Source organism: Myxocyprinus asiaticus, chromosome 5 (genome assembly GCF_019703515.2).
Source record: "Myxocyprinus asiaticus isolate MX2 ecotype Aquarium Trade chromosome 5, UBuf_Myxa_2, whole genome shotgun sequence".
Classification (NCBI taxonomy): domain Eukaryota; kingdom Metazoa; phylum Chordata; class Actinopteri; order Cypriniformes; family Catostomidae; genus Myxocyprinus; species Myxocyprinus asiaticus.
Window position 1 is genome coordinate 47,737,617 of NC_059348.1, and position 26,209 is coordinate 47,763,825.

At 40.9% G+C, this 26,209-nt stretch overlaps 1 protein-coding gene and 1 pseudogene across 1 annotated transcript; one reads left to right on the forward strand and one right to left on the reverse strand.

Annotated features, from left to right (window-relative positions):
- The window catches only part of LOC127441218 (alpha-2-macroglobulin-like protein 1), a 104,008-nt pseudogene that overhangs the window by 35,920 nt on the left and 41,879 nt on the right, over positions 1 to 26,209 (reverse strand).
- On the forward strand, positions 15,694 to 18,401 carry LOC127441114 (phospholipase A and acyltransferase 4-like). Its single transcript, XM_051698320.1, has 5 exons — positions 15,694 to 15,817; positions 16,017 to 16,118; positions 16,253 to 16,403; positions 17,723 to 17,952; positions 18,142 to 18,401. Exons 2-5 carry the CDS (start codon positions 16,047 to 16,049, stop codon positions 18,271 to 18,273), a joined length of 585 nt encoding a protein of 194 aa, XP_051554280.1. The 5' UTR covers positions 15,694 to 15,817; positions 16,017 to 16,046; the 3' UTR covers positions 18,274 to 18,401.

Here is a 26,209-nt window from a genome sequence, read left to right on the forward strand (position 1 = left end):
AGACAGTTGTCTATGTAGAAGCATCATTCTACTGAGGCTCTCACATCGCCACCTGGGGCACTGTGCATTGCTACATGGCACTGAAGTGCGAATGATACACAGCAGGGGCTGCAGGTAGTCCCGAATGGCAGGACTTGCCATTTGTAGACATCAGGAGGTTCGTCTCTGTGCATGTTGTGCCATAGGAAGCGTAGGAGGGCCCGGTCCTCAGGTAGGATTAGAACCTGGTGAAACATCCCGCAGATGTCCCCGTTTATGGCCACAGCATGCTCTCGGAACCACAAGAGGACCCTTAGGAGTGAAGGACTCGTGTGGTGCGGGATGTACCAGTTCTCGCCTGAGGCCGAACTCTCTGCATCCGACAGCTTGGCGGCCACCCCGTTGTCCTCCAACTTCTTGATCTCTGCCTTGTACACTTCTGCCTTGGCAGGGATCTGGGCATCACTGCATCCTTGGGGGAATGGAAGAAAGGGAAGTCTTTCTTGCATAGCAAGGGAGTGGCATAATGAAGTACTCCATCCACCTCCACTCAGGTGATCGCAGCTTCCAGGAGGCGAATAGCTTTTTGATCCTCCTCAGATCTGGTAACTTGTTTCTCACAGCGGTAGGGCAGAACATCAACTTGCCACAGCCTCTCGACATCTTTCCGCAATGCCAGATCAGCAGGGATGTAGGATTTGAAGAAGCAGTTCTGTGGGCCTATCTGACCCTTCACCAGTCTCACAGGTCCTTGCACAGTCCATCCGAGCCTGGTCTGAATAGCAGCAAGTCCTCCAGTTGGGCCTAAACGGACAAGGTTATAGGTGTAATGAGGTGGGTATTATAGGCTCCAATAAGCTGAAGTGAGTGTGTTTTCTCAAAGGCTTGCAGAGGCAGGTTCTTTAGGTGCTTGTACTTTTCCAGAACACTTGTCTAGGTACAAGGTGTCATTAGCTGAACTAATTGAGCAGGAACCCTCTGTCGTAGGCTTAGTGTTGACGTCATGTAGGGTCTGGAGATGCCGACCTGGAGATGCCGACTACAGGGTTTCTGTGGCAGTGGGGGCATGGTCAAGCATCTCTCCAGAGAGAGAGAAAGCGGTAAGGGCGCTTACACCTGAGCTAAATTCTAACATCTGTCTCTAATTTCAGTGAGCACGGGGAGAGCGGCTTAAAAGAGCCACACTGCCAGCACTCGGGGAGAGAGATTGGCGCAAGGAAGGCCACGGTGTTATATATTGTTATGCTGATGATGTAATGAAGTGGGACTCTTTAAGTAACTATTTGCTTGTGAAACTGTTGAGTGTGTGTGGAACTGTAAGTGACGGTGCACAATTAAACGCCTACCTGAACCAGGAAACCTTGCTTCTTGCCTCCTCCTTCCATTGAGGAGTGTTACACTGGTGCCGAAACCCGGGATTAGTTTGAAGATGGACGGAAGTCGCCCCATAGAGACCTCCCAGTTGGCTGAGATCCTCCAAGCCCTCGCTGGCTTACATCGGAACCACCAGTAAACCCTGCTTGAGCTCCGGCAAGATCAGGATCGCCGGTTTGTGGAACTCCTACGCGCTCAAGCAGAGGACCGGCAGGCGATCCGGAGCCTCCTCAGCCAGGAGGCAACCCCAGCCGTGACCCCGGACATCCACACGCCGTTGCCCCCGCCTGCATTACAGAAGATGGGGCCGGCGGACGACCCTGAGGTGTTCCTCCACTTGTTTGAACGCACCACCAAGATCTGGGGCTGGCCGCTCGGCCAGTGGATGGCCTGACTTATTCCGCTGTTGTCCAGGGAAGCCCAGCTCGCGGCTCAACAACTGCCGGCAACAAGCCTCCTGGCTTGTGGAGATTTGAAAAAAGCCATCCTACAACGGGTTGGACGGATTCCGGAGGAGAATCGGACTGGAGAGCTCCGACCACCCGTTTGCCTTTGCCCAACGGCTCCGTGACGCCTGCTGAAGATGGTTGCTAGCAGGGGACCGCGGCGTCGACGGGATCATCGACCAGGTGGTACTGGAGCAACTAATACATCGACTGCCAAAGGGGACAGCGGAGTGGGTCCAGTGCCACTGCCCGGTGTCGCTGGAGGAAGCCGTCCGGCTTGCGGAGGACCACATGTCGGCGATCCCAAGGGTGGAAGAGCCCTCCTACTCTCTCTCTCCTCCCCCTGTCTCATTCCCCTCCCCTCTCTCCTCTCTTTCTGCTCTCTCCCCAGGGCCCGTTCCTGCCCCATGCAGACATGGAGGACTTCAGCCACCGAGACCAGCTCCCCAGGCATGGGAGGCGACACCCTCCCCTACCCCAATGCCCCGCCGCTCTCCCTCTCTGGGGGGCGCCCGCCAACGCAAGTGCGGGCATAGTACCTGGGCCAGCCTGCTGGAGGTGCGGGGACCCGAACCACTTCCGGGATCAGTGCCCTCTAATGGAGTTGGGGACAGTGGTGTGGGTCTCGGACCTCCTGTAGGCTGCCCCCGACCGAGCCGGATCGTAACGGATACCAGTAAGTGTCAAGGGGGGGTATTCACCAAGCATTGGTGGACACCGGGTGTAATCAAACTACTATCCACCAACGCTTGGTTCAACCTGAGGCTTTGGGCACAACTAAAACGGGGAGGGTGAAATATTCACAAGTATCCGGTGGTGACCCTGACGATTAAATTCCAGGGGAAAAAGCATAGAGTGGAGGCCGCGGTTAGTTCCAGCCTCACCCATCCGCTGATTTTGGGGACTGATTGGCCTGACTTTAGAGTTTTATTAAAGGGAAATTGTGCGGATGGGTCCTGTATGAAATTAGGGAGATGTGCAATGTGCGATGCTCTGGCAGGGAAGGCGGAGCCGGGGCCATCCTCGACAGTTCCATGTCATAATGACGAGAGAGGTGGAGAGGCTGCAGCCCCTCCCCTTCTCAGGGAATTCCCTGAGGGGGATTTCCCTTTGGAGCAGTCACGAGATGAAACCCTCAAACATGCCTTCGACCAAGTGAGAGTCATCGATGGTCAACGACTCCAGCCTGACATCACCCTTTCATACCCCTATTTTGTGATTATAAATGAGCGGTTGTATAGAGTGACACAGGACACTCAGACTAAAGAGGACACAACCCAACTTTTGATTCCACGGAGCCGTCGGGAAATGGTATTCCAGGCGGCTCATTATAATCCCATGGTGGGTCTCTTAGGAGAAAGGAAAACACTGAACCGTCTAATAGCCCGCTTCTATTGGCCAGGCATTGGCGGCAATGTCCGCAGGTGGTGTGCGGCATACCGCGATGCCAGCTGGTTAACCCACCGGCCACCCCAAAAGTGCCATTGTGCCCTCTTCCCTTGATCGAGGTCCCCTTTGAGAGAATTGGAATGGACCTCGTCGGGCCATTAGAACGGTCAGCATGCGGACATTGCTTTGTATTGGTCCTAGTGGACTATGCAACGCGATATCCGGAAGCAGTGCCTCTTCGCAACATCTCAGCACGCAGTGTTGCGGAGGCACTCTTCAAAATAATCTCCTGAGTGGGGATTCCGAAAGAAATCCTCACCGATCAGGGCACAACGTTTATGTCACAGACACTACACGAGCTGTACAAATTGTTGAGTATTAAATCAATTCACACCAGCGTGTACCATCCTCAAATGGATGGCCTGGTGGAACAATTTAATAAAACCCTCAAAAACATGATTCATAATTTTGTGCACAACGATGCTAGAAATTTGGATAAATGGCTCGACCCCCTGTTATTTGCAGTATGAGAGGTCCCGCAAGCCTCCACTGGCTTCTCTCCATTTGACCTGCTGTATGGGCGATGCCCACGCGGTGTGCTTGATGTATTGCGAGAGGCCTGGGAGGAGGGACATTCAAATAGTAAGAATGAAATTCAATACATTCTTGATCTTAGAGCAAAACTCCACACTTTGGGGCAGCTAACACAGGAGAATTTGCTCCAAGCTCAACAACGACAGCACTGACTGTATGACAGGGGAACTCAGCTAAGGGAATTTGCACCAGGAGATAAAGTGCTTGTATTGCTTCCCACATCGTGCTCTAAATTACTCGCCAAGTGGCAAGGACCCTTTGAGGTCACACGACGAGTGGGAGATCTCGATTATGAGGTTAAACGAACCGATGGAGGGGGCGCACGTCAAATATACCACCTCAATCTCCTGAAATTGTCGAGGGAGGCGGTCCCTGTGACGTTGGCTATGGTAGTTCCCGAGAAGGCGGAGCTCGGACCGGAGGTGAGTTCAAAACATAAACAGTTCACCCCGGTCACTTGCGGAGACCACCTGTCACTGAGTCAACTCGCAGAGGTTGCTAGGTTGCAACAGGAGTTTGCGGATGTGTTTTCCCCTCTACCGGGGCATACAAACCTCATTCACCACCACATCGAGACCGAGCCGGGGGTCGTGGTACTTAGCCACCCCTACCGATTACCCAAACACATGAAGAAAATTGTTCAGGAAGAATTGGATGCAATGTTCGATATGGGGGTAATAGAAGATCCCACAGTGATTTGTCCAGCCCAGTTGTTCTAGTGCCTAAGAGCGACGGGTCTGTACAGTTCTGTGTGGATTATAGGAAAGTCAATGCGGTGTCTAAATTTGATGCATATCCAATGCCTCGCGTGGATGAGTTGCTCAATCGGTTGGGCACTGCTTGATTTTATTCGACATTGGATTTGATGAAGGGTTATTGGCAGATCCCCTTGACAACAATTTCCCGTGAAAAAAACGCCTTCTCCACACTGTTTGGTTTACACTAGTTTGTGACACTTCCGGTCAGTTTGTTTGGAGCCCCAGCTACGTTTCAGCGGCTCATGGACTGAATCCTCAGACCGCATTCAGCTTACGCCGCTGCCTGTTTAGATGACATCATCATTTACAGCAATGATTGGCAGCAGCACATGCAACATCTGAGGGTGGTTCTGAGATCGCTGCGCCGAGCGGGACTCACAGCAAACCCAAAGAAGTGCGTGATTGGGCGGGTGGAGGTACAGTATCTGGGGTTCCACTTGGGCCACGGGCAGGTGCGTCCCCAAATTAACAAGACAGCAGCGATTGCGACCTGCCCGAGGCCCAAGACCAAAAAGGGGGTGAGACAGTTCCTGGGGCTGGCTGGCTATTATAGAAGGTTCGTGCCTAATTATTTGGATATCACCAGCCTGCTGACTGATCTCACTAAAAAGGGAGCTCCAGACCCAGTCCAGTGGACGGAGCAGTGTCAGCGGGCGTTCACGCAAGTTAAAGCCACACTTTGCGGGGGGGGCGCTTTTACATTCACCTGACTTCTCTCTCCCTTTTGTTTTACAGACAGATGCTTCAGACAGAGGGCTGGGGGCCGTGCTCTCGCAGGTGGTGGAGGGGGAGGAGTGCCCGGTGCTGTACATTAGCTGTAAACTCTCGTTGAGGGAAACTAAGTACAGCACCGTGGAAAAGGAGTGTCTTGCCATCAAGTGGGTGGTCCTCACTCTCCGATACTACCTGTTGGGGCGGGCCTTCACCCTCTGTTCCGATCACGCCCTGCTCCGGTGGCTCCACCGCATGAAAGATACCAATGCGCGGATCACCCGTTGGTATCTGGCTCTTCAGCCGTTTAAGTTCAAGGTGGTCTACAGACCGGGGGCGCAGATGGCTGTCGCCGACTTCCTCTCCAGGAATGGGAGGGGAGTGGTAGGCAGGCCGGATGCCGCCCCGGCCTGAGTCGGGCGGTGGGGATATGTGGCAGCGGAGGCGTGGTCAAGCATCTCTCCTGAGAGAGAGAAAGCGGTAAGGGCGCTTACAACTGAGCTAAATTATGTCTAGCACCTGTCTCTAATTTCAGTGAGCACAGGGAGAGTGGCTTAAAAGAGCCACACCGCCAGCAGTCAGGGAGAGAGATTGGCGCAAGGAAGGCCACGGTGTTATATATTGTTATGCTGATGATGTAATGAAGTGGGACTCTTTAAGTAATTTGCTTGTGAAACTGTTGAGTGTGTGTGGAACTGTAAGCGACATGGTGCACAATTAAACGCCTACTTGAACCAGGAAACCTTGCTTCTTGCCTCCTCCTTCCACTGAGAAGTGTTACAGTTTCTTAAGGGGTTCACTTTGGCTGCCCACGAACTGACTGAGGGAACTACAGGGCCTGTTGCGGCAGGCAGCTTAATAGGGCTAGCGTCTGTTCCATGGAGAACTGTGGCTGACCGTCTAGCAAGGGCTCCGTCTCTCTCTCTCATTCTACCTGGTGCTCTAAATTTCTCCCCTGTTCAGGGATGTGGGCCTCACTGCTCTGGCACCATGACTCATACTGCAGCCATTCTGAGAAGTCTAAGAGTATGTAAACTTCCCCAGAACGGCAGAACATGTGTCGCCTGAACTCTGACCGCATCTCAGTGGGTAGCTTACTGAGTAGCCTCTCAACATGTGACCCGCACTTTAACTCAGATCTGCCCTCAGGACCTAGTATCTCTAGCATGCCTACGAGGGATCTAACTTTATTACTTGGGCGAATCCATCAAAGGCTGAAATATCACCTCATCAAATATCAGGGGCATCCATTACTTTGGCTATCCTCCTAAGAACTAGCTTATATGGCTGTCCTAATCTCTAAGTAAGGGCTGCCATAGTGTCAGAGTAGGGGAAAGGTGAATTGTGATAGGAGTCAGCTACTAGCCTTGCCACATCTAGCCTCAGATGATCCATCAGGATTTGGTAACGGAAGAGCTCTGTAGCGTCAGGGGGTAGGAGGTTCTCTAGGGTGATCTTGAGTCTAATGAAATCACTTGGGTCCCCTGTACTAAAGTGCATGATGGCTATGAGCAGGACCCCAACTACTGTAATCATTGGGTAGCAGACCTCCTCTATGGTAGGAACAGCTGACAGTTTCACTTTTATAACCGTTAGGCAGGAGGTCACAATGGGTAGGGGGCTTTACAGGTGATCCTGCCTGTATCTGATCTCTTACTGCTTGAATCTCGCTGAGCATCTTGCCCAGTAAGTCCAGCACCTGCTCTTGGTGCATCTCTCCCTTTAACTAGCTGATTAGGGAGCATCATCACAATCTCTCCCATCAGCAGCCTGCTCTGAGGAGACTGTAGGGTTATAGCTTGCACTATAGGTGGGATGAGGGACTCTGTTAGGTGTGACGGTGGCGGCATGGGGTTAGGTGAGGCAAAGGTGTTAAGTGTGAGTCAGCAGGGTAGGATATAGCACTGTGTGACTGCTGAGGATTATGTGGGGTTATATGAGCACTCTGTGGAGTGAACTAAGTCTGGTTCCCTTCCCAGGGCCTGTGATAAGGGGAAGACTGAGCTGTCAGAGCTGACTGTATAGGAACTTGAAACTGTGACAACTCTCTGATGCTCTCTCTGTCATAACGAGGTGCTAGGTTGTAGGTAGGTGCAGACCACTCATCCATAATGCTCCAACAATACTGATTAATAGGGCTGGAGGCTCTGCCCGACGACGAAGGAACTCCCCGACATCATCCAGCAGGCTACCCTCTCCTATCTCCTCATCATAAAGTGCCAAAGGCTGACTGACCTGTTTCCAATGTGTGGCCATGAGCTCATAGTCCTCTATGAATGTAACACATCATAAGAAAGTGTTTCACCGCTGTTCAAGTGCACTTTGGATCGCATCAATTATATGTGTAAATGTTTTCCATCTGAAAGGACTAAATATTAAATGAAACAAATGACAATAAAATGCAAAATAATCTCTTCAGTAATCAAAATACTTTTTGAATGTAACTGTATTCTAATTACCAATGATTTAAGTCAAGTCATTTTTATTTATATAGCGCCTATCACAACACACATCGTTTCAAAGCAGCTTTACAGAAGATCAAGCATTAAAATAAAATAAAACTGTAATATCTATAATGTCTAAGGGGCCATTTACACGTCAACATTTTCTACCAAAAACGGAAATTTTTTGATGCACCCTGGCTGTTTATGACAATGGCGTTTTGGGGCCTGAAAACGCAAACATTTGAAAATGGGTTACAAAGTGCAAGTTTTTGAAAACAATGCCTTTATCGTCTCTGTGTAAACATACAAAAAACGCGAATCTGTGAAAACGATGAAGTCACGCGCATGCGTATTACGTGTTCAGTGCGCGAGACATTCAAAACTACAATGGCGGACTACAGGACTGTGTTTGTGCTGCTCAAGACTTGTAGAATAAAGCAACCTCATCGTACGTTCAGACAAAATTGCTCGATGCTTTTGCCATCTTCATTGTTTGCATTCACCGCTCTGTGGAAGAATGCTTATGTGCGCTGGTGCATAGTGTATCTTTACAAAATGACATCTCCAACTACTGGCCTGGCATGCATAATACAGCGTTTTTAGTCATTTTCACGGATCTGTGTGAATGGGGATTGTATTATAATTGTATTTATAACCCCAGTGAGCATGCCGAAGGAACACAAAACTCTATAAGATGTTGGTTAATGGAGAAAAATAACCTTAGGAGAAACCAGACTCACTGTGTGGGGCCAGTTCCCCCTCCTTCTACTCAACATGCACTTAAGATCTGTGAAGATGATGTGTGCTGCTATTTTCGAAAATAAAAGATAAGGAAATCACAGGGCCCAGATGGTGTTTCACCTGCATGTCTTAGATCCTTTGCTAACCAGCTGGCCCCCATCTTCACACTGATTTTCAATAGATCACTGGAGCAGAGTGAAGTTCCCTGCGGCTTCAAATGATCAATCATCATTCCTGTCCCAAAGAACCCAAAAATCACAGGACTTAATGACTACAGACCTGTCGCCCTGACGTCTGTGGTCATGAAGTCATTTGAGAGACTGGTGTTAGCTCACCTGAAGGACATCACTGGACCCTTTCTAGATCCCCTTCAATTTGGTTATCGAGCAAACAGATCTTTGGATGATGCAGTCAACATGGGATTGCATAATATCCTGCAACATCTGGACAGACCAGGGACATACGCAAGGATCCTTTTTGTGGACTTCAGTTCGGCTTTCAACACCATCATCCCTACTATTCTACGGACTAAATTACACCAACTCTCTGTTCCCACATCTATTTGTCAGTGGATTACCAGCTTTCTGACGGACTGGCAGCTGCTTGTGAGACAGGGGAAATTCACTTCCAGCACCTGTACAATCAGCACTGGTACCCCCCAGGGATGTGTGCTCTCCCCACTACACTTCTCCCCCTACATCAACGACTGCATTGCCAAGGACCCCTCTGTCAAGCTCCTGAAGTTTGCAGATGACACCACTGTCATCGGCCTCATCCAAGATGATGATGAGTCAGGAGGGAGGTGAAACGACAGGCTGTCTGGTGCAGTCAAAACAACCTTGAGCTGAACATGCTCAAAATGGTGGAGATAATTGTGGACTTTAGGAGGGACACCCCAACACTGTCCCCCCTCACCATTCTAAACAGCACTGTGGCAGCAGTGGAGTCATTCAGGTTCCTGGGCACTACCATTTCACAGGACCTGAAGTGGCTCCATTGACTCCATTGTGAAAAAGGCCCAGCAGAGGTTGTACTTCCTTAACCAGTTGAGGAAGTTCAACCTGCCACAGGCGCTGCTGATACAGTTCTACTCAGCAGTCACTGAGTCTGTCCTCTGCACTTCTATAACTGTCTGGTTTGGTTCAGCTATGAAATCGGATATCAGAAGACTACAAAGGACAGTTCGGACTGCTGAGAGGATTATTGGCTGCCCCCTGCCCTCCCTTCAAGAACTATACACTTCCAGAGTGAGAAAAAGGCTGGAAGAATCACTCTGGACCCCACTCACCCTACCCACTACCTTTTTGAACTGTTGCCTTCTGGCCGATGCTTCAGAGCTCTGAGCACCAGAACTGTCAGGCACAGGAACAATATTTTTCCCACAGGCTTTCTATCTCATGAACAGTTAAAACTGCCCCATTGAGCAATAATTAATGTGCAATACACAGCTTAGTCTTTTTAAATTATCCAACACATCCAACCTCTTCTGCCATTACATTTCCTTGCACTGTATATAGTATATAGATTTACACTACGTATGTGTGTGTCTGTGTGTGTCTGTGTGTATATATATATATATACAGGTGCATCTCAATAAATTAGAATGTCGTGGAAAAGTTCATTTATTTCAGTAATTCAACTCAAATTGTGAAACTCGTGTATTAAATAAATTCAATGCACACAGACTGAAGTAGTTTAAGTCTTTGGTTCTTTTAATTGTGATAATTTTAGCTCACATTTAACAAAAACCCACCAATTCACTATCTCAAAAAATTAGAATACATCATAAGACCAATAAAAAAAAAACATTTTTAGTGAATTGTTGGCCTTCTGGAAAGTATGTTCATTTACTGTATATGTACTCAATACTTGGTAGGAGCTCCTTTTGCTTTAATTACTGCCTCAATTCGGCGTGGCATGGAGGTGATCAGTTTGTGGCACTGCTGAGGTGGTATGGAAGCCCAGATTTCTTTGACAGTGGCCTTCAGCTCATCTGCATTTTTTGGTCTCTTGTTTCTCATGTTCCGCTTGACAATACCCATAGATTCTCTATGGGGTTCAGGTCTGGTGAGTTTACTGGCCAGTCAAGCACACCAACACCATGGTCATTTAACCAACTTTTGGTGCTTTTGGCAGTGTGGGCAGGTGCCAAATCCTGCTGGAAAATGAAATCAGCATCTTTAAAAAGCTGGTCAGCAGAAGGAAGCATGAAGTGCTCCAAAATTTCTTGGTAAACGGGTGCAGTGACTTTGGTTTTCAAAAACACAATGGACCTACACCAGTAGATGACATTGCACCCCAAATCATCACAGACTGTGGAAACTTAACACTGGACTTCAAGCAGCTTGGGCTATGAGCTTCTCCACCCTTCCTCCAGACTCTAGGACCTTGGTTTCCAAATGAAATACAAAACTTGCTCTCATCTGAAAAGAGGACTTTGGACCACTGGGCAACAGTCCAGTTCTTCTTCTCCTTAGCCCAGGTAAGACGCCTTTGACGTTGTCTGTGGTTCAGGAGTGGCTTAACAAGAGGAATACGACAACTGTAGCCAAATTCCTTGACATGTCTGTGTGTGGTGGCTCTTGATGCCTTGACCCCAGCCTCAGTCCATTCCTTGTGAAGTTCACCCAAATTCTTGAATCGATTTTGCTTGACAATCATAAGGCTGCGGTTCTCTCGGTTGGTTGTGCATCTTTTTCTTCCACACTTTTTCCTTCCACTCAACTTTCTGTTAACATGCTTGGATACAGCACTCTGTGAACAGCCAGCTTCTTTGGCAATGAATGTTTGTGGCTTACCCTCCTTGTGAAGGGTGTCAATGATTGTCTTCTGGACAACTGTCAGATCAGCAGTCTTCCCCATGATTGTGTAGCCTAGTGAACCAAACTGAGAGACCATTTTGAAGGCTCAGGAAACCTTTGCAGGTGTTTTGAGTTGATTAGCTGATTGGCATGTCACCATATTCTAATTTTTTGAGATAGTGAATTGGTGGGTTTTTGTTAAATGTGAGCCAAAATCATCACAATTAAAAGAACCAAAGACTTAAACTACTTCAGTCTGTATACATTGAATTTATTTAATACACGAGTTTCACAATTTGAGTTGAATTACTGAAATAAATGAACTTTTCCACGACATTCTAATTTATTGAGATGCACCTGTATATATATATATATATATATATATATATATATATATATATATATATATATGTATATTGTCTATTAAGTCTTGTTGCTGTTTTGTATTGTTGTGTGCTGGAAGCTCCTGTCACCAAGACAAATTCCTTGTATGTGTAAGCATACTTGGCAATAAAGCTCATTCTGATTCTGATTCTGATTAAACTAATATATTCATCCGGTTTAAGCCAGGTTTCAGTCAAACAGAGCACACCCAAACTATGATCTGTAATAACTGAATCTACAATTAGTGCTTTGGTAGAAAGAGATCTAATGTTTAGTAGTCTTATCTTTACATGATGTTTATCTTTAATTTTTTTATTTTGTTCAAGTTTGACCGTAATCACATTTTTTCTAAATGATTTAGTGAGGGTTTTGTGTTTGGTAGTTTGGGGAACAGACACAGTCTCTATATGATATCTAGGTGATACAGTCTCTATGTGTTGTAGTTTATGTGACCTGTGTGACGTCTCAAGGCAGCTAGCAGACATTTGGATTAACCAGTTTGTCTGCTTCTTGACCTGGGCCCCAGTTAGTCAAATACTATCACTATTAACTCCATCATAAATTACTAGAGATGAGGGCGGCACTTCCCTGGAGGTATGGAGTCCGTCTCTCTTTAGCAGGTCAGGTCTACCCCAAAAACTCTTCCAATTGTCTATAAATCCTATGCTATTCTCTGGACACCACTCAGACATCCAGCCATTCAGTGACACTAATCTACTATTAACCTCGTCACCACAACGAGCAGGGAGGGGGCCAGAGCATATTACAGTGTCTGACATAGTTTTTGCAAATTCACATACCTCTTTAACATTATTTCTAGTGATCTCTGACTGGCGAAGCCAGACATCATTAGTGCCGACATGAGTAACAGTTTTAGAAAATCTACGTTTAGCTTTAGCCAGCACTTGTAAATTTGATCTGATGTCAGACGGATTAGTGCTGTAAAATGCACAGAGTTTAATTGCGATAAAAATAGAAAGCAAATGCACGTGGAAAATTCATGCAGTTGAATCGCGATAAGAGAATAATGCGGGGGGGAACCCGATGCGCACTGAAAAATGGCAGATGTTAAGGATTAAAGGCTGAAAACAGATAAGTGATGCTAAAAAAGCTAGCAGGCTACAAACAGACTCGGGCTAGGTGCCAGCAGCAACAGGTAAAATACACACAGATGAAACAGTAGAAAATCGGAAAACCCGAAACACGCAGTAAAATGAGAAAGGATAAAACAATTAATGTATGAGAATAAGAATAAGCAATGCTAAGCAGGCTAATAGGCTACAAACACTCGTTGCCGTCAGCAACAGGAACAGGAAGTGACCCTTTGTAACCCTGGAAAGCCAATTTAAATTGTAATGCCAATTTAAATTGTAACTGTAGTGGAATACAGTTACTTATATTTTGTATTTTAAATACATAATCCCGTTACATGTACTCCTCAACCATGGTTATAACAGGAGCGATCATTCCCAAGCTCTCCGCTGAAGAAATAATTGTGAGCATCTAAACTACGATACATTTTTATCGCCTCTCTTGCGTAGATGCTCAGTATCAACAAAACGTCTGGATATGTCACTTCAGGTAAATGTTTGACGTTATTTGAGGAAAATATGTTAACTCAGAGCCCTATTTAAAGGATCGGCTAATGATACTGGAAGTGCTGCAGGAAAATTTGCGTTCAAATTCCTTGTTAACATGCTTGAAATGGTCTACATAGCACTGGATCACTGACTCAACGGTAAACTGCCAGCAGGAGGTGAAGGCACCAGAAGTGTTTGAGCGGCCATCCTGGTATTGTACAAAGGGGCCTCAGTTTGTTCCTGGGAGGCAGCATATGCCCTAACCCCAGGACTTAAGAAAAATGGCTTAAATGCCTGGCAATTACCTGTTTTTATAGTGATGTGCTCTCTGTACTCATACATGGATACATGTCATACATTATGGATCTGGTCCAAAACTTAGAGAGCTGCCTCACTGTCTCCTGCCTACATAGCCAGCTGTCTTCAATGGCAGCATCCTGAAAGGATACATATGATGCTACCTTAGAATTTGGCCAAAATTAGATATCTTAAAGGTGCACTCAGTAATTTTTTCCCCATTCAACTTCTAAAGAAATGAATAAATAACACTGATCACTTGTGCTGAACGCACTTCATTTCTGCTCCGCGCACGTTGCCTCTCTCCCCCACTAAAGAGGCGTGGCCTGATTTATTGATATTTACTGATTTTACTGTACGTAGAGTTGCAGGCGTGGTGGCAGTAGTGGAGACATGGTGAGCAGCAATATAGATGGATAGTGTAACTCGTTAAAACATACAGCAGAAAATGAATATGAAGCAAAGTGAAACTTATCTTTATCTGTCTTATATGACTCTGACAGTTCAGCTAAGCCAGGTTTATGACAGGATGTTAATGTGGTGCCTTTTGACTCTTAAAATTTTCCCCATCTAAATTTAGCTTTATTAATCAGCATGTTACTTTCTCTTTCATAATAATCAAACATACTGTATTTTTGTTCTAATGCTGTGAAAATGAATTACAGATGTCATAATCTCTGGCATGGATGGCAAAGAAAGATAAGCAAAACTTTGGAATTACTAGTTAGCCTAGCAGAATTCTCTGCTTATGATGAGAATGTTCCCATTATGTGATAGTAAAACCATTTATGTTTAACTTAAATGTGGATTAAGTCATTTTGATCCACTTGTCATGCTACTGGGAAGGACAAGACGACAGAGAGTGTGGATCCAAAAGTAGAACTATTTATTATGGAACTCAGATGAAGAATAAGCAAAGATGAAAACACTAGCATACATTAGCATGTGTACAAATAAACAAGAACCGACAAACACTAAGGGAAACATGAGGGCTATATATATATATATATATATATATATATATATATACCCAAATAGGAACTAAAGACATAACAAGGAACAGCTGGGATCAATGATCATAGGGAATTGGGAACAGGTGTGTGTGATTAGGATGGCTGGAAGGTGCATGAAGGGAAATAAAGTTCAGGGGAAAAACACAGAAAGATGACAAAAAGTGTTCACACTGTGACATTCCTGGCACCCAATGACGGATGGATGGAGGGCAGGGTCATGCAGACCAGCAAGGATCCGGAGGATGATTATGAGGCCAAGGAGGAGTTGGTAGATGAGGATCCAGGAATGGATCGAGGGAAGGGAACTGGCTGAGGATCAGGATACCAGGATGGAACTGTCAGGGGGTCAGGGGGCAGAGCCTCAGGGGCTTGTGCCAATGATTATAATGAGGTTCTGTTGCTTCTGAGGGCACACGCCGCTCGCGTCCGGTGTAGACAGGACAGGCTGTGAGGCGTGTTTCCCAAAAGCATCGTTATCTACGTAGTTCGTAAAAACGTTCGTAAATTAAGGAGAGATTTGAACCTATCTTAAGTTCATTAAGTGGGGGCGCCAATCGAAAATCTCCCCTAGGGCGCCAACAGTGCCTGAGCCGGCCCTGAGTAAGGCTATAAGTTTACAGTACCTTGAACTCTAACCAGATGATCTATTAATATTTTGATACTGTAGGTGTATGAGTAGTTCAATACTGATGCCCTTCATTTTAATACAGTTACGTGTGCATCAGTTTCCAGCCAAAGTAACAAAACTTTATGCTACGTGAGAGCCCCTTATGATTCACATCTCGTACATTTACGTTACATGCATTTATTGCGTGACTTTCATTCATCTCTATGATTTAGCATCAATAGCCTACATCTGAAACGCCATCTTACTAAAGCCAACATTATTTCTTTAATTAAATTCGGCACCTCGACAAGGTTACAGACAACTTCCATGTTTGTTAGTATTTCCACATTATTTTTATGTTGAGAAGACAAACTCCTGAAGACAAGAAGACTTCTGACCAAAGTGATCAGCACCTTTGGACTGGACAGCTCCCGTAATGAAGCACTTAAGTTCAACTTGATTACGAGCGATCTGCGTACTGGTTTGGGAAACAGGCGTCACTCCATCATAAACTAACGAGCGACGATAGTTAAAATTATCGTAAAAGCTTGAGTTGCAACGTTATCGGGAAGCCCATGTCTGATTTCCCTATCAGTCAACCGTTGCATGGCGAAGGCATTAAAAGTGGTCTGACTTGTGTTGTTTTACATCTTTTGCTGTCTGCCTACTGTTACTGGCATACGATCTGGCAACATACAGGTATGGTTTTGGATATAATTCTGTCTTTACTGAGTAACCTGCAAAAATAGTCATTTATTTCTTTAAATGCAATAGAATCCTCCCTACTATGATTTAAAACAGCATTATAATATTTGCTTATAAAAACAACATTTTAGTAATTTTCTCAAAAAAAAAAATATATATATATTTTTTTTACATGGGAATCTTCTGCCTCAAGAAACTTGGATTCAAATAGGGACAAGCTGGTATGAAAATGAGGGCAATGTGGGTAAAAGTGTTTTTAAATACTTTTGCTCTTCAACTGACCCTGTCAGTTCAGGTAAATGTTTTTCAGTTACCAGTTTGTAAAACACTTATAAGAAGGTACACAAGGATTAACTGAGAAACCTTGAGATTAACATAGATCTTAATATTCACGTTTCTGTCTAAAACATTATTTGTTCTTTCCTTTAGTATGAGTTTGGGGATCTAATTGCATTTGATCGAAAATCCCCGTTTAAACAAGATGTGACCGCCTACATTCACTGGGCTGTATACGTGGGTAAGGGAAAGATCGAAGGGCTGGAGTGGAAAAAACCAGATGAGGACATTTTCCATATCACTGGTAAATTGATCTGTTCATGACTGCGGGATTTAATTTTCAAAAGTGCAGGGTATAATGGGGCTAAATGCACACCTTGAGGATTGTTTTATTTTTTATTTATTTTTTTGTCACAAAATGTATCAAGATTCAAGGAATACATTTATTTTGATTGAATATTGATGGATCAAAATGTGTGAAAAGAAATGACAACACAAGGTTGTTTTGAATAAAATATTTTATTTTTATTTTATTACTATTATAATTATTTTTTAAAAGGTGGCCTTTTACCCCACATCGGATAATGCTTATTCATTCAGTAATGAATTCAGTCACATTTGATATTTCATTACATCTCAAATATTCTATAAACAAATTAATCTCCATTGTGATTGCTTCAGTCAATGTGAGCCCACTTTGAACATTCTTCATATCAAATGTTTTCCCCCGACTTAAGAAAAATAAATGTGTTTAATAGGGGCCTTTAGCCCCTAGTTCTATCCTTACACTTACTGGACAGTTATTGAATTTATATATATATATATATATATATATATATATATATATATATATATATATATATATATATATATATATATACGCTCTACCAGTCAAAAGTTTTGAAACACTTACTCATTCTTTATTATAATTTTTTTATTTTATTTATTTTTTCACATTTTAGAGTAATAGTAAAGTCATCAAAACTATGGAAAAACATAAATGGAACTATGGGAATTATGTTGTGACTGAAGATGCTAAAATATAACACAGTTTTGATTTATTTTGGAATTTGTTTAATGTACTCTTGACATTTTCTTAGTCAACTTCTTGAGGTATCACCCTGGGATGCTTTTTAAACAGTATTGAAGGAGTTCCCATCTATGTTGGGCACTTATTGGCTGCTTTTCTTTATTACTGTATATGGTCCAAATCATCCATATATATATATATAATAAAATAGATAATTTCCAGGATATACATTACATAAATTTGCAATATTTAAAAAATGATTCAATATTAGATCAAATTGCCTCAAAATCATCCTTTAGACATTACACACAACGATCTCATGGATCAGGAAACTTTTACAGTGTGTTTAGGAAAGTCCTGTTGTAGTTTTTGTTGCTGTTTAGTGTTTTGGGAGAAAGTAAAATCAAATGAGACTTTTACCCTGGGGAGCCTTTATCCCCATTGTAACCTACATTAGGAATAATACAGTCAATGTATAATAAATAAATACATAAGTAAAGGTATGTGCCAAAATGTCATCCTGTTTATTTAATTGGACATGGTTTTACTCACAGAATAAACTGTGCTTAATCATATTGTATATTCTCTGCTAGGTTATGTCCCACCTAAGGGATCTGACTGTATATTTGATAAAATGAGTGATGTCTCTGGTGAGCCCAGGAAGTTCAACTACCTGGACCAAAAACTGAAAGTTAGAAGTAAAGAAGAAATGATACAAGTCATAAGGGAATTACACAAAAATTGTGGGTATTGGGATCCGCTGATGAACAACTGTGAGCATCTAGTAACTTATATTCGCTACGGAGAAAAACACTTTGAACAGGTATGATACTGAATGTGTAGTCACAGCTGACATGTATTTATTTTATGTAATGATGATTTGTAGCTGGTCAGTTGCAACAAATATATATATATATATATATATATATATATATATATATATATATAAACTAAAATACATAAAGGCATATACACATACTGTATACAAACACTGTATCATTGTTCTCCACAGATCGGTGCCCAAGCTGCTTCATTATGCAAATTAAAGTTGCCAACTTTCAAGTATCCGGTGGAGAAGAAGAAGAAGGGCGCCAAACGATCTCTCTCTTCCCATCTTGAAAACTGCAAGTCAGGACAGTGCTAAGCATGATGCAGTTTTTTTCTCTGTGCCTTTTTCATCCTCACAGAAACACTGAAATTGTTTTAAATTAATTTAAATATTTAAATATTAAATGTAATCATATAAATATTAAACTATAAGCATGCATCTCACCTGTAGTCTGTCATCATTTTTGAACTGTTGGAAAAGAGTGCAGTGCTTTGTTTATTATTTTGAACACACTGCTATTAAAAAACAAAATGTTGAACGGACACAGTAACATGTAATTTTCAGAAGGACATGCAGTATGAGTCAAATGTGTCAGGTCTTGTTCTGCAGTCAATGTACATCAGATTCCAGCAGAGCTTGATCCTCATATGGAGGAAAATGTTCTTACATTCAGTTGATCTGTCGCCAGGGAGAGGATTAAATCACGAAATTAAGCACTGTATAATTTCTAGCAAAAAAAAAACAAACAAAACAAAAAAAAAATTGCTCTCGTCACTCCCAAATACACAATGTGGTGCTATATAAAACACAAAAACAACACCTCACAACATATAAATGTACAATAAAATGTACAGAATGTGAAAAATGCAATGTAAGTGACTGCAACAGTAGAGTATACTACAGTAAAGTGTAAAATGGCATAAGAGTGGAGAAACTTGTGAGTGTGATTTACCATTAGTGTTCTCTGCCTGTATTTGTACCCTCAGACATCTTACAGGTAACATTTTAGATATATTGATATGTCTTTACACATTTCTGTGACTTATAAATAATTAGTGATTTTAAGCATGATAAGAAAAATAGTATTCTGTAAATTCACTAAATGGTTATGTATTTTAATATAACGTCACAGCATATGATTGAATTAAAAATAATATTTATAGTCTTTTTTAAATAAATGTTCTTACTTTTGTTATGTACATGGGCATTTTGTGCCTCATGGATCTTGGATTCAGCCAGAGACAAGCGCTGGTATGATAATGAGCACATTCTGTGTAAAAGTGTTTTTAACTGCTTTTGCTCTTCAAATGGCCCTTCCTGTTCAGTGTGAGGCAAATGTTTCCAACAAACAGTTTGTAAGGCATTAGACAGACAACAACACAAATACAGAAACAGTTCTGTGTGATAAAACAATCAAATAAACGTGCACACATTAAGGCCTACTCAACAATAAGCTGTGAATTTATTTAGAGTATAGGCTAACAGAGATCTTAATATTAATGTTTATAAATATTATGTCCCTGTGTTTCTATCCTCAGCATAAATTTGGGGATCTAATTGTATTTGATCAAAAATCCCTAATGAAGCCAGATATGACCATCTTCCCTGTGGGGAAGGTACGGGTCAAGGGCTGGAGGATATAAAACATAACAATAAAGAAATTTTCCATTTATAGAGTATACTGAAATGTTCATGACCATATAACTTCTGAGCAGTATAAATTATTTTGAGGCCTTTCTTGTCAAACCTAGTTTGAAAGTGTAGGACTACAAGACTCACTGTACATAGAGCTCATAGAAATAAAATGTTCTTCTTCTATAATAATAAGATTTATCTTAATCCATTGTTAAATGGTCATATAAGCATTTTCATAGACTGTTTAGCATTTTATTTCACAAGGCATATATATAAATAAATATAACATAATAAATATAAAAATGTATAAATAGTATATAAATGAAAAAATATAAGAGCAACTTTTCCTCTTAAACTTAATTGAGTGATGTTATGGAGCTTGCATATGTAATATTGTTTTGCCAGCAAATGCTGCATGCTCTATTGTTGTGCATTTGATACATAAATTTATATTAGATAACTTTATTAATTACCTGCTTTGAAATCACTTGGCTTGAGTTGGATTGAGCAAACTGGCATTCCACCAGAGGGAGACAACTCACCACAAAAAAAAAAAAAAAAAAGAAAAAAAAAAAAAAAGGCTGTAAACTTTTCGGAAACATTAACAACCAATGACAATAGCCGGATTATAATTAGCAGTGTTCATTAGCCAATCAAAACCAAAATTATCACTCGTTATCGCAGTAGGTAGCTCGTCAGTTTCATAATCTGAAGGTCGTGAGTTCGATCCTCACACGGGGCAGGTAGCAGTTTTGACAGTCCAGCAATTTAGTTAAACTCTTGTGGCAACTTATCTGAATCTGGCACTCATTAAAGTGAGAACTATAGGGCACAACGGAGTAAAAGGCTACTTTGATTTATCTTTCTCACAAAACACTAAATAGCAACAAAAACTACAGCAGCAATTTCACAAACACCTGTTTGTCACTACACTGGAACATTTTTCTGTTCCATGAGATCTTTGCGTGTGGTGTCTAATTTGATTTTGAGGTAATTTGATCTATTTACTTATTTATTTATTTTAACGATGCAAATTTATGTAGAAAAAAATCCCTTTTCAGGCAAAATACAAATGTATCATTTTCAGTGTTGTTTAAGGTCATTAAATCAAAGATTTTTCAATAACTGTCCAATAAGAGTAAGGAGAGTATTTGGGGTAAAAAGCACCCCTGTTGCAGGGACTAAAGGCTCTTATTAAACACATTGTTTTTCTTAAGTGGGGGGAATAGATTTGATATGAAAAATGTTCAAAGTGGGCTCATATTGACTCATCCAATCATAATAGAGGTTAGTTTGTGAGCTGTAATAAAATGGGTGTGGGTGTGTTTGTTTGGCTGTTGAGTTCAAATTAGTGATGGGAAGATCGGATCATTTTACTGACAAGAATCTTTTAGTCTTGTTCAGCAAAATTAATGAATCTTTTTTCAAGTCATTTAGTTCATTTTGTTCATTTGAGCAGAATTAAATAAAAATTTTACATTTTCAATAGCCAAACGCATACTTTGATTATAGTCTCAATAAGGCAAAAATGTATAGTGCAGCCAAGGACGAATTATGAGAAACAAATGATTAGTTCACCTCTGGATTGTCATTCGTTCTTTTGTCACATGACAGCCGTATGTGCATAACGTATATGGCTGTCCAAATGAACGAACGACTCGGACCAGAAGACTCGAGAGGTGAACTAATCATTTCTGTTTCAGTGTGTGCAATGCATAGCGTATACGGCTGTCACATGACAAAAGAACGAAAGACTCGCACCAAAAGAGTTGAAAGGTGAACTAATCATTTCTGTTTCCTGTACGGCACCTATGTGGTTTTCACGTAAAACAAACGAACGGAGGTTACGCAATGCACATGCGCGGTCAACACAAAATGAACGAATAACTCTCTGAGACTACTCGTTCTTCTGAAATGAACGAATCGTTCGTGAACAATCCATCACTAGTTCAAATATCAACAGTCTTTCTCAGGAATCACTTAGTAATTGCTTGTTTTTATTATATTTTATATATATATATATATATATATTTATAATACATACAGCTTATAATGTATATTTTAATTACCCTTTTTATTGAATGGTATCTGTGTATATAAGGTTCCACCTCTATTTGTTTACCCTGAAGTACACAGATTTAATTAGAGGAACACAGTGTACATTATAAAATTCTAAAATCCGGCATTGGGGGTAAAATGTACGACAATATCAAATCTATGTATCCGGACAACAGATGCAAAGTTAAAATTGGCAATAAAAGAACAGAATTCTTCACTCATGGGTGTGGAGTGAGACAGGGCTGCCGTTTGTGTCCAACTCTGTTCAACTTTTACATTAATGAGATAGCAGTGCTACTGGAACAATCTGCAACATCTCTAAATAATTCTTAAGTTAAATTTCTTCTCTGTGCAGATGACCAGGTGCTGCTGTCAGCTACTGCTCAAGGGCTCAAGGGCAGCACCTGGACCTGCTGGAGAACTACTGTCAGAACTGGGCCCTGACAGTCAATTAAAAAAAAAAAAAAAAAAAAAAAAATTATGATCTTCCAGAAAAAAGACAGATTACAGGAAACCATATATACACATTCACTCTGGGAAACACTGCAATAGAACTCACCCTACACTTATGACTACCTCGGTCTAAACATCGGTGCTTCAGGGGGTTTTAGTCTGGCAGTGAATGCACTAAAAGAGAAAGCTGGAAGAGTATTCTATACTATTAGGATGTACCCAAATAGACATTCCTGTAACAATTTGGTGTAAAATCTTTGATAGTATTATTATGCCTATTGCTCTGAATGGATGTGAGGTTTGGATGTGTGGCAGATTACTCTAGATGGGACAAACACCTATAGAATCCTTGCATGCAGAATTCTGTCGAAACATTCTAAGAGTTCAGAGAAAAACACCTACTAATACATGCCGGGTCGAACTAGGCAGATACCCCCTAATTATACATATTGAAAAATTATCCCTCAAATTCTGGACACACCTAAATTCAAGTTCCCCTAACACACTGCAACATGAAGCCCTTAAAACCCAAGTGTTGAAGCCTAAAACCAGTCCCCTTTGTCAGTTGGCTCTGATCAAATGCAGGTGTTACTGGGGGAGGACAATCATGCATCAGTTGCAGCAAAATTCATTTTTGAAGTGCACACACTCAGAAACCAATCACTGCCTTAGTGTACTTTGTTCACAGAATTATTATTTTATTATGTTCATAATGTCTTGTTAAATGCTTATTTTATTTCATATTGTATAGTGTATATTGTTATTATAGTTTTATTTTATTTTATTCATTACCTGGCACCTTATTTTAATTATATTTTTATTGTTATTTGTTACTGTTTTATTATTATTATTATTATTATTATTATTATTATTATTATTATTATTATTATTATTATTATTATTATTATTATTATTATTATTTTGTCTTGTCATTGTCTGTTTTGTGTATTAATGCTTTGGCAATATTGTATGTAAACACAATCATGCTATTAAAGCACTTTAAATGGTCTTTGGGTTCGCTTGTAAAGGTGACTGTGTCTGAAACGTTCCTCTGTAAATCAAAAGGCGATGTTAGGCAGAATGACAGCCTCAGTCACCATTCACTTTTGTTGTATTGAAGAAAAAAGATGCAGGGAAAGCGAACAATGACACAAACAAATATATTTATTTATTTTGTGGAATTTTATAATTTTCCACGGCACACCTGACATTCTTTCACGCACAGTGGTTGGGAAACACTGTCTTAAGGCACCTTACCTCCGTATAGTGCCTGAAAAGCGTTCCGGGTTCAGTTCAAGTTAAGCTTAATCGACAGTATTTTTGTTGATTTTAAAATAGTTTTGAAAAATTCGCTATGAAATCAATAGGCAGTCTCCGCAATCTGCGCATGCGACGTGATAGGTCTAAATTTACAAGACACGTAGCTACTACAGTATAACGTTAAATTATGCTACATGCTCTATTGTTGTGCATTTGATACATTATCTTATATTAGATAACTTTATTAACTACATACATTGAAATGACTTGGCTTGAGTTTCACCACAACTCACCACAAAATAATACAATAAATAAAGGGTTGTAAACTTTTCGGAAACATTAACAACCAATGACAATAGCTGGATTGTAATTAGCAGTGTTCATTAGCCAATCAGAACCATCATTACAAATGTTCCGGGCTCTTTGATGTTAGTGCAGTAGGTAGCGCTTCAGTCTCATAATCTGAAGGTCGTGAGCTCAAACCTCACACGGGGCAGGTAGCACTTTTGACAGTCCAGCAATTTAGTTAAACTCTTGTGGCAACTTATCTGAATCTGGCACTCATTAAAGTGCGAACTATAGGGCACAACGGAGTAAAAGGCTTATTTTTTTATATTTCTCCCAAAACACTAAATAGCAACAAAAACTACAGCAGCAATTTCACAAACACCTGTTTGTCACTACACTGGAACATTTTCCTGTTCCATGAGATCTTTGCGTGTGGTGTCTATAAGTTGATTTTGAGGCAATTTGATCTATTTTTTTTTCTTTTTTTTATTTATTTATTTTTTTTAAACGATGCAAAATACAAATTTATCATTTTCAGTGTTGTTTAAGGTCATTAAATCAAAATTTACTCAATAACTGTCCAATAAGAATAAGGACAGTATTTGGGGTAAAAAGCACCCCTGTTGCAGGGACTAAAGGCTCTTATTAAACACACTGTTTTTCTTAAATGGGGGGAATAGATTTGATATGAAAAATGTTCAAAGTGGGCTCACATTGACTCATCCAGTCATAATAGAGGTTAGTTTATGAGCTGTAATAAAATGCCAAATGTGTTTGAAATTGGGAAATGGTTGACTTTTTTCTGAATTAGTTATTTTGAGTAAGCATCATCTTATTTTGTCACTCAAAAAAGTATCTTGCTGTCTCAAACTTATTTGCATTAGATGACAAATTGATCCCTATAACTATTGCCTCAGTATCTACACAATATCAATTTAAACCCCATAGGGGTCTTTTACCCCAAGTGTGGGATAAAAGGCTCCCTCACAACCTTTTATAAATTAAAAATGTTGTGTTTGTACACAGCCCTGGCTCTGTAAATGGGAAAATAAACAAAGTGGATCGGACTTGTCTACTTACGTATACTTTGATTATAGTCTCAATAAGGCAAAAATGTATAATGCAGCCAAGGACGAATTATGAGAAACAAATGATTAGTTCACCTAATCATTTTAAATCACGAAATTAAGCACTGTATAATTTCTAGCAAAAAAAAAACAAACAAAACAAAAAAAAAATTGCTCTCGTCACTCCCAAATACACAATGTGGTGCTATATAAAACACAAAAACAACACCTCACAACATATAAATGTACAATAAAATGTACAGAATGTGAAAAATGCAATGTAAGTGACTGCAACAGTAGAGTATACTACAGTAAAGTGTAAAATGGCATAAGAGTGGAGAAACTTGTGAGTGTGATTTACCATTAGTGTTCTCTGCCTGTATTTGTACCCTCAGACATCTTACAGGTAACATTTTAGATATATTGATATGTCTTTACACATTTCTGTGACTTATAAATAATTAGTGATTTTAAGCATGATAAGAAAAATAGTATTCTGTAAATTCACTAAATGGTTATGTATTTTAATATAACGTCACAGCATATGATTGAATTAAAAATAATATTTATAGTCTTTTTTAAATAAATGTTCTTACTTTTGTTATGTACATGGGCATTTTGTGCCTCATGGATCTTGGATTCAGCCAGAGACAAGCGCTGGTATGATAATGAGCACATTCTGTGTAAAAGTGTTTTTAACTGCTTTTGCTCTTCAAATGGCCCTTCCTGTTCAGTGTGAGGCAAATGTTTCCAACAAACAGTTTGTAAGGCATTAGACAGACAACAACACAAATACAGAAACAGTTCTGTGTGATAAAACAATCAAATAAACGTGCACACATTAAGGCCTACTCAACAATAAGCTGTGAATTTATTTAGAGTATAGGCTAACAGAGATCTTAATATTAATGTTTATAAATATTATGTCCCTGTGTTTCTATCCTCAGCATAAATTTGGGGATCTAATTGTATTTGATCAAAAATCCCTAATGAAGCCAGATATGACCATCTTCCCTGTGGGGAAGGTACGGGTCAAGGGCTGGAGGATATAAAACATAACAATAAAGAAATTTTCCATTTATAGAGTATACTGAAATGTTCATGACCATATAACTTCTGAGCAGTATAAATTATTTTGAGGCCTTTCTTGTCAAACCTAGTTTGAAAGTGTAGGACTACAAGACTCACTGTACATAGAGCTCATAGAAATAAAATGTTCTTCTTCTATAATAATAAGATTTATCTTAATCCATTGTTAAATGGTCATATAAGCATTTTCATAGACTGTTTAGCATTTTATTTCACAAGGCATATATATAAATAAATATAACATAATAAATATAAAAATGTATAAATAGTATATAAATGAAAAAATATAAGAGCAACTTTTCCTCTTAAACTTAATTGAGTGATGTTATGGAGCTTGCATATGTAATATTGTTTTGCCAGCAAATGCTGCATGCTCTATTGTTGTGCATTTGATACATAAA

Coding starts and splice junctions, on each gene's coding strand:
- LOC127441114 (XM_051698320.1), top strand. CDS start 16,047: ATGAAAATGAGGGCAATGTGGGTAAAAGTGTTTTTAAATACTTTTGCT. Junction 16,119..16,252: donor AACTGACCCTGTCAGTTCAG/GTAAATGTTTTT, acceptor TCTTTCCTTTAG/TATGAGTTTGGGGATCTAAT. Junction 17,953..18,141: donor GAGAAAAACACTTTGAACAG/GTATGATACTGA, acceptor TGTTCTCCACAG/ATCGGTGCCCAAGCTGCTTC.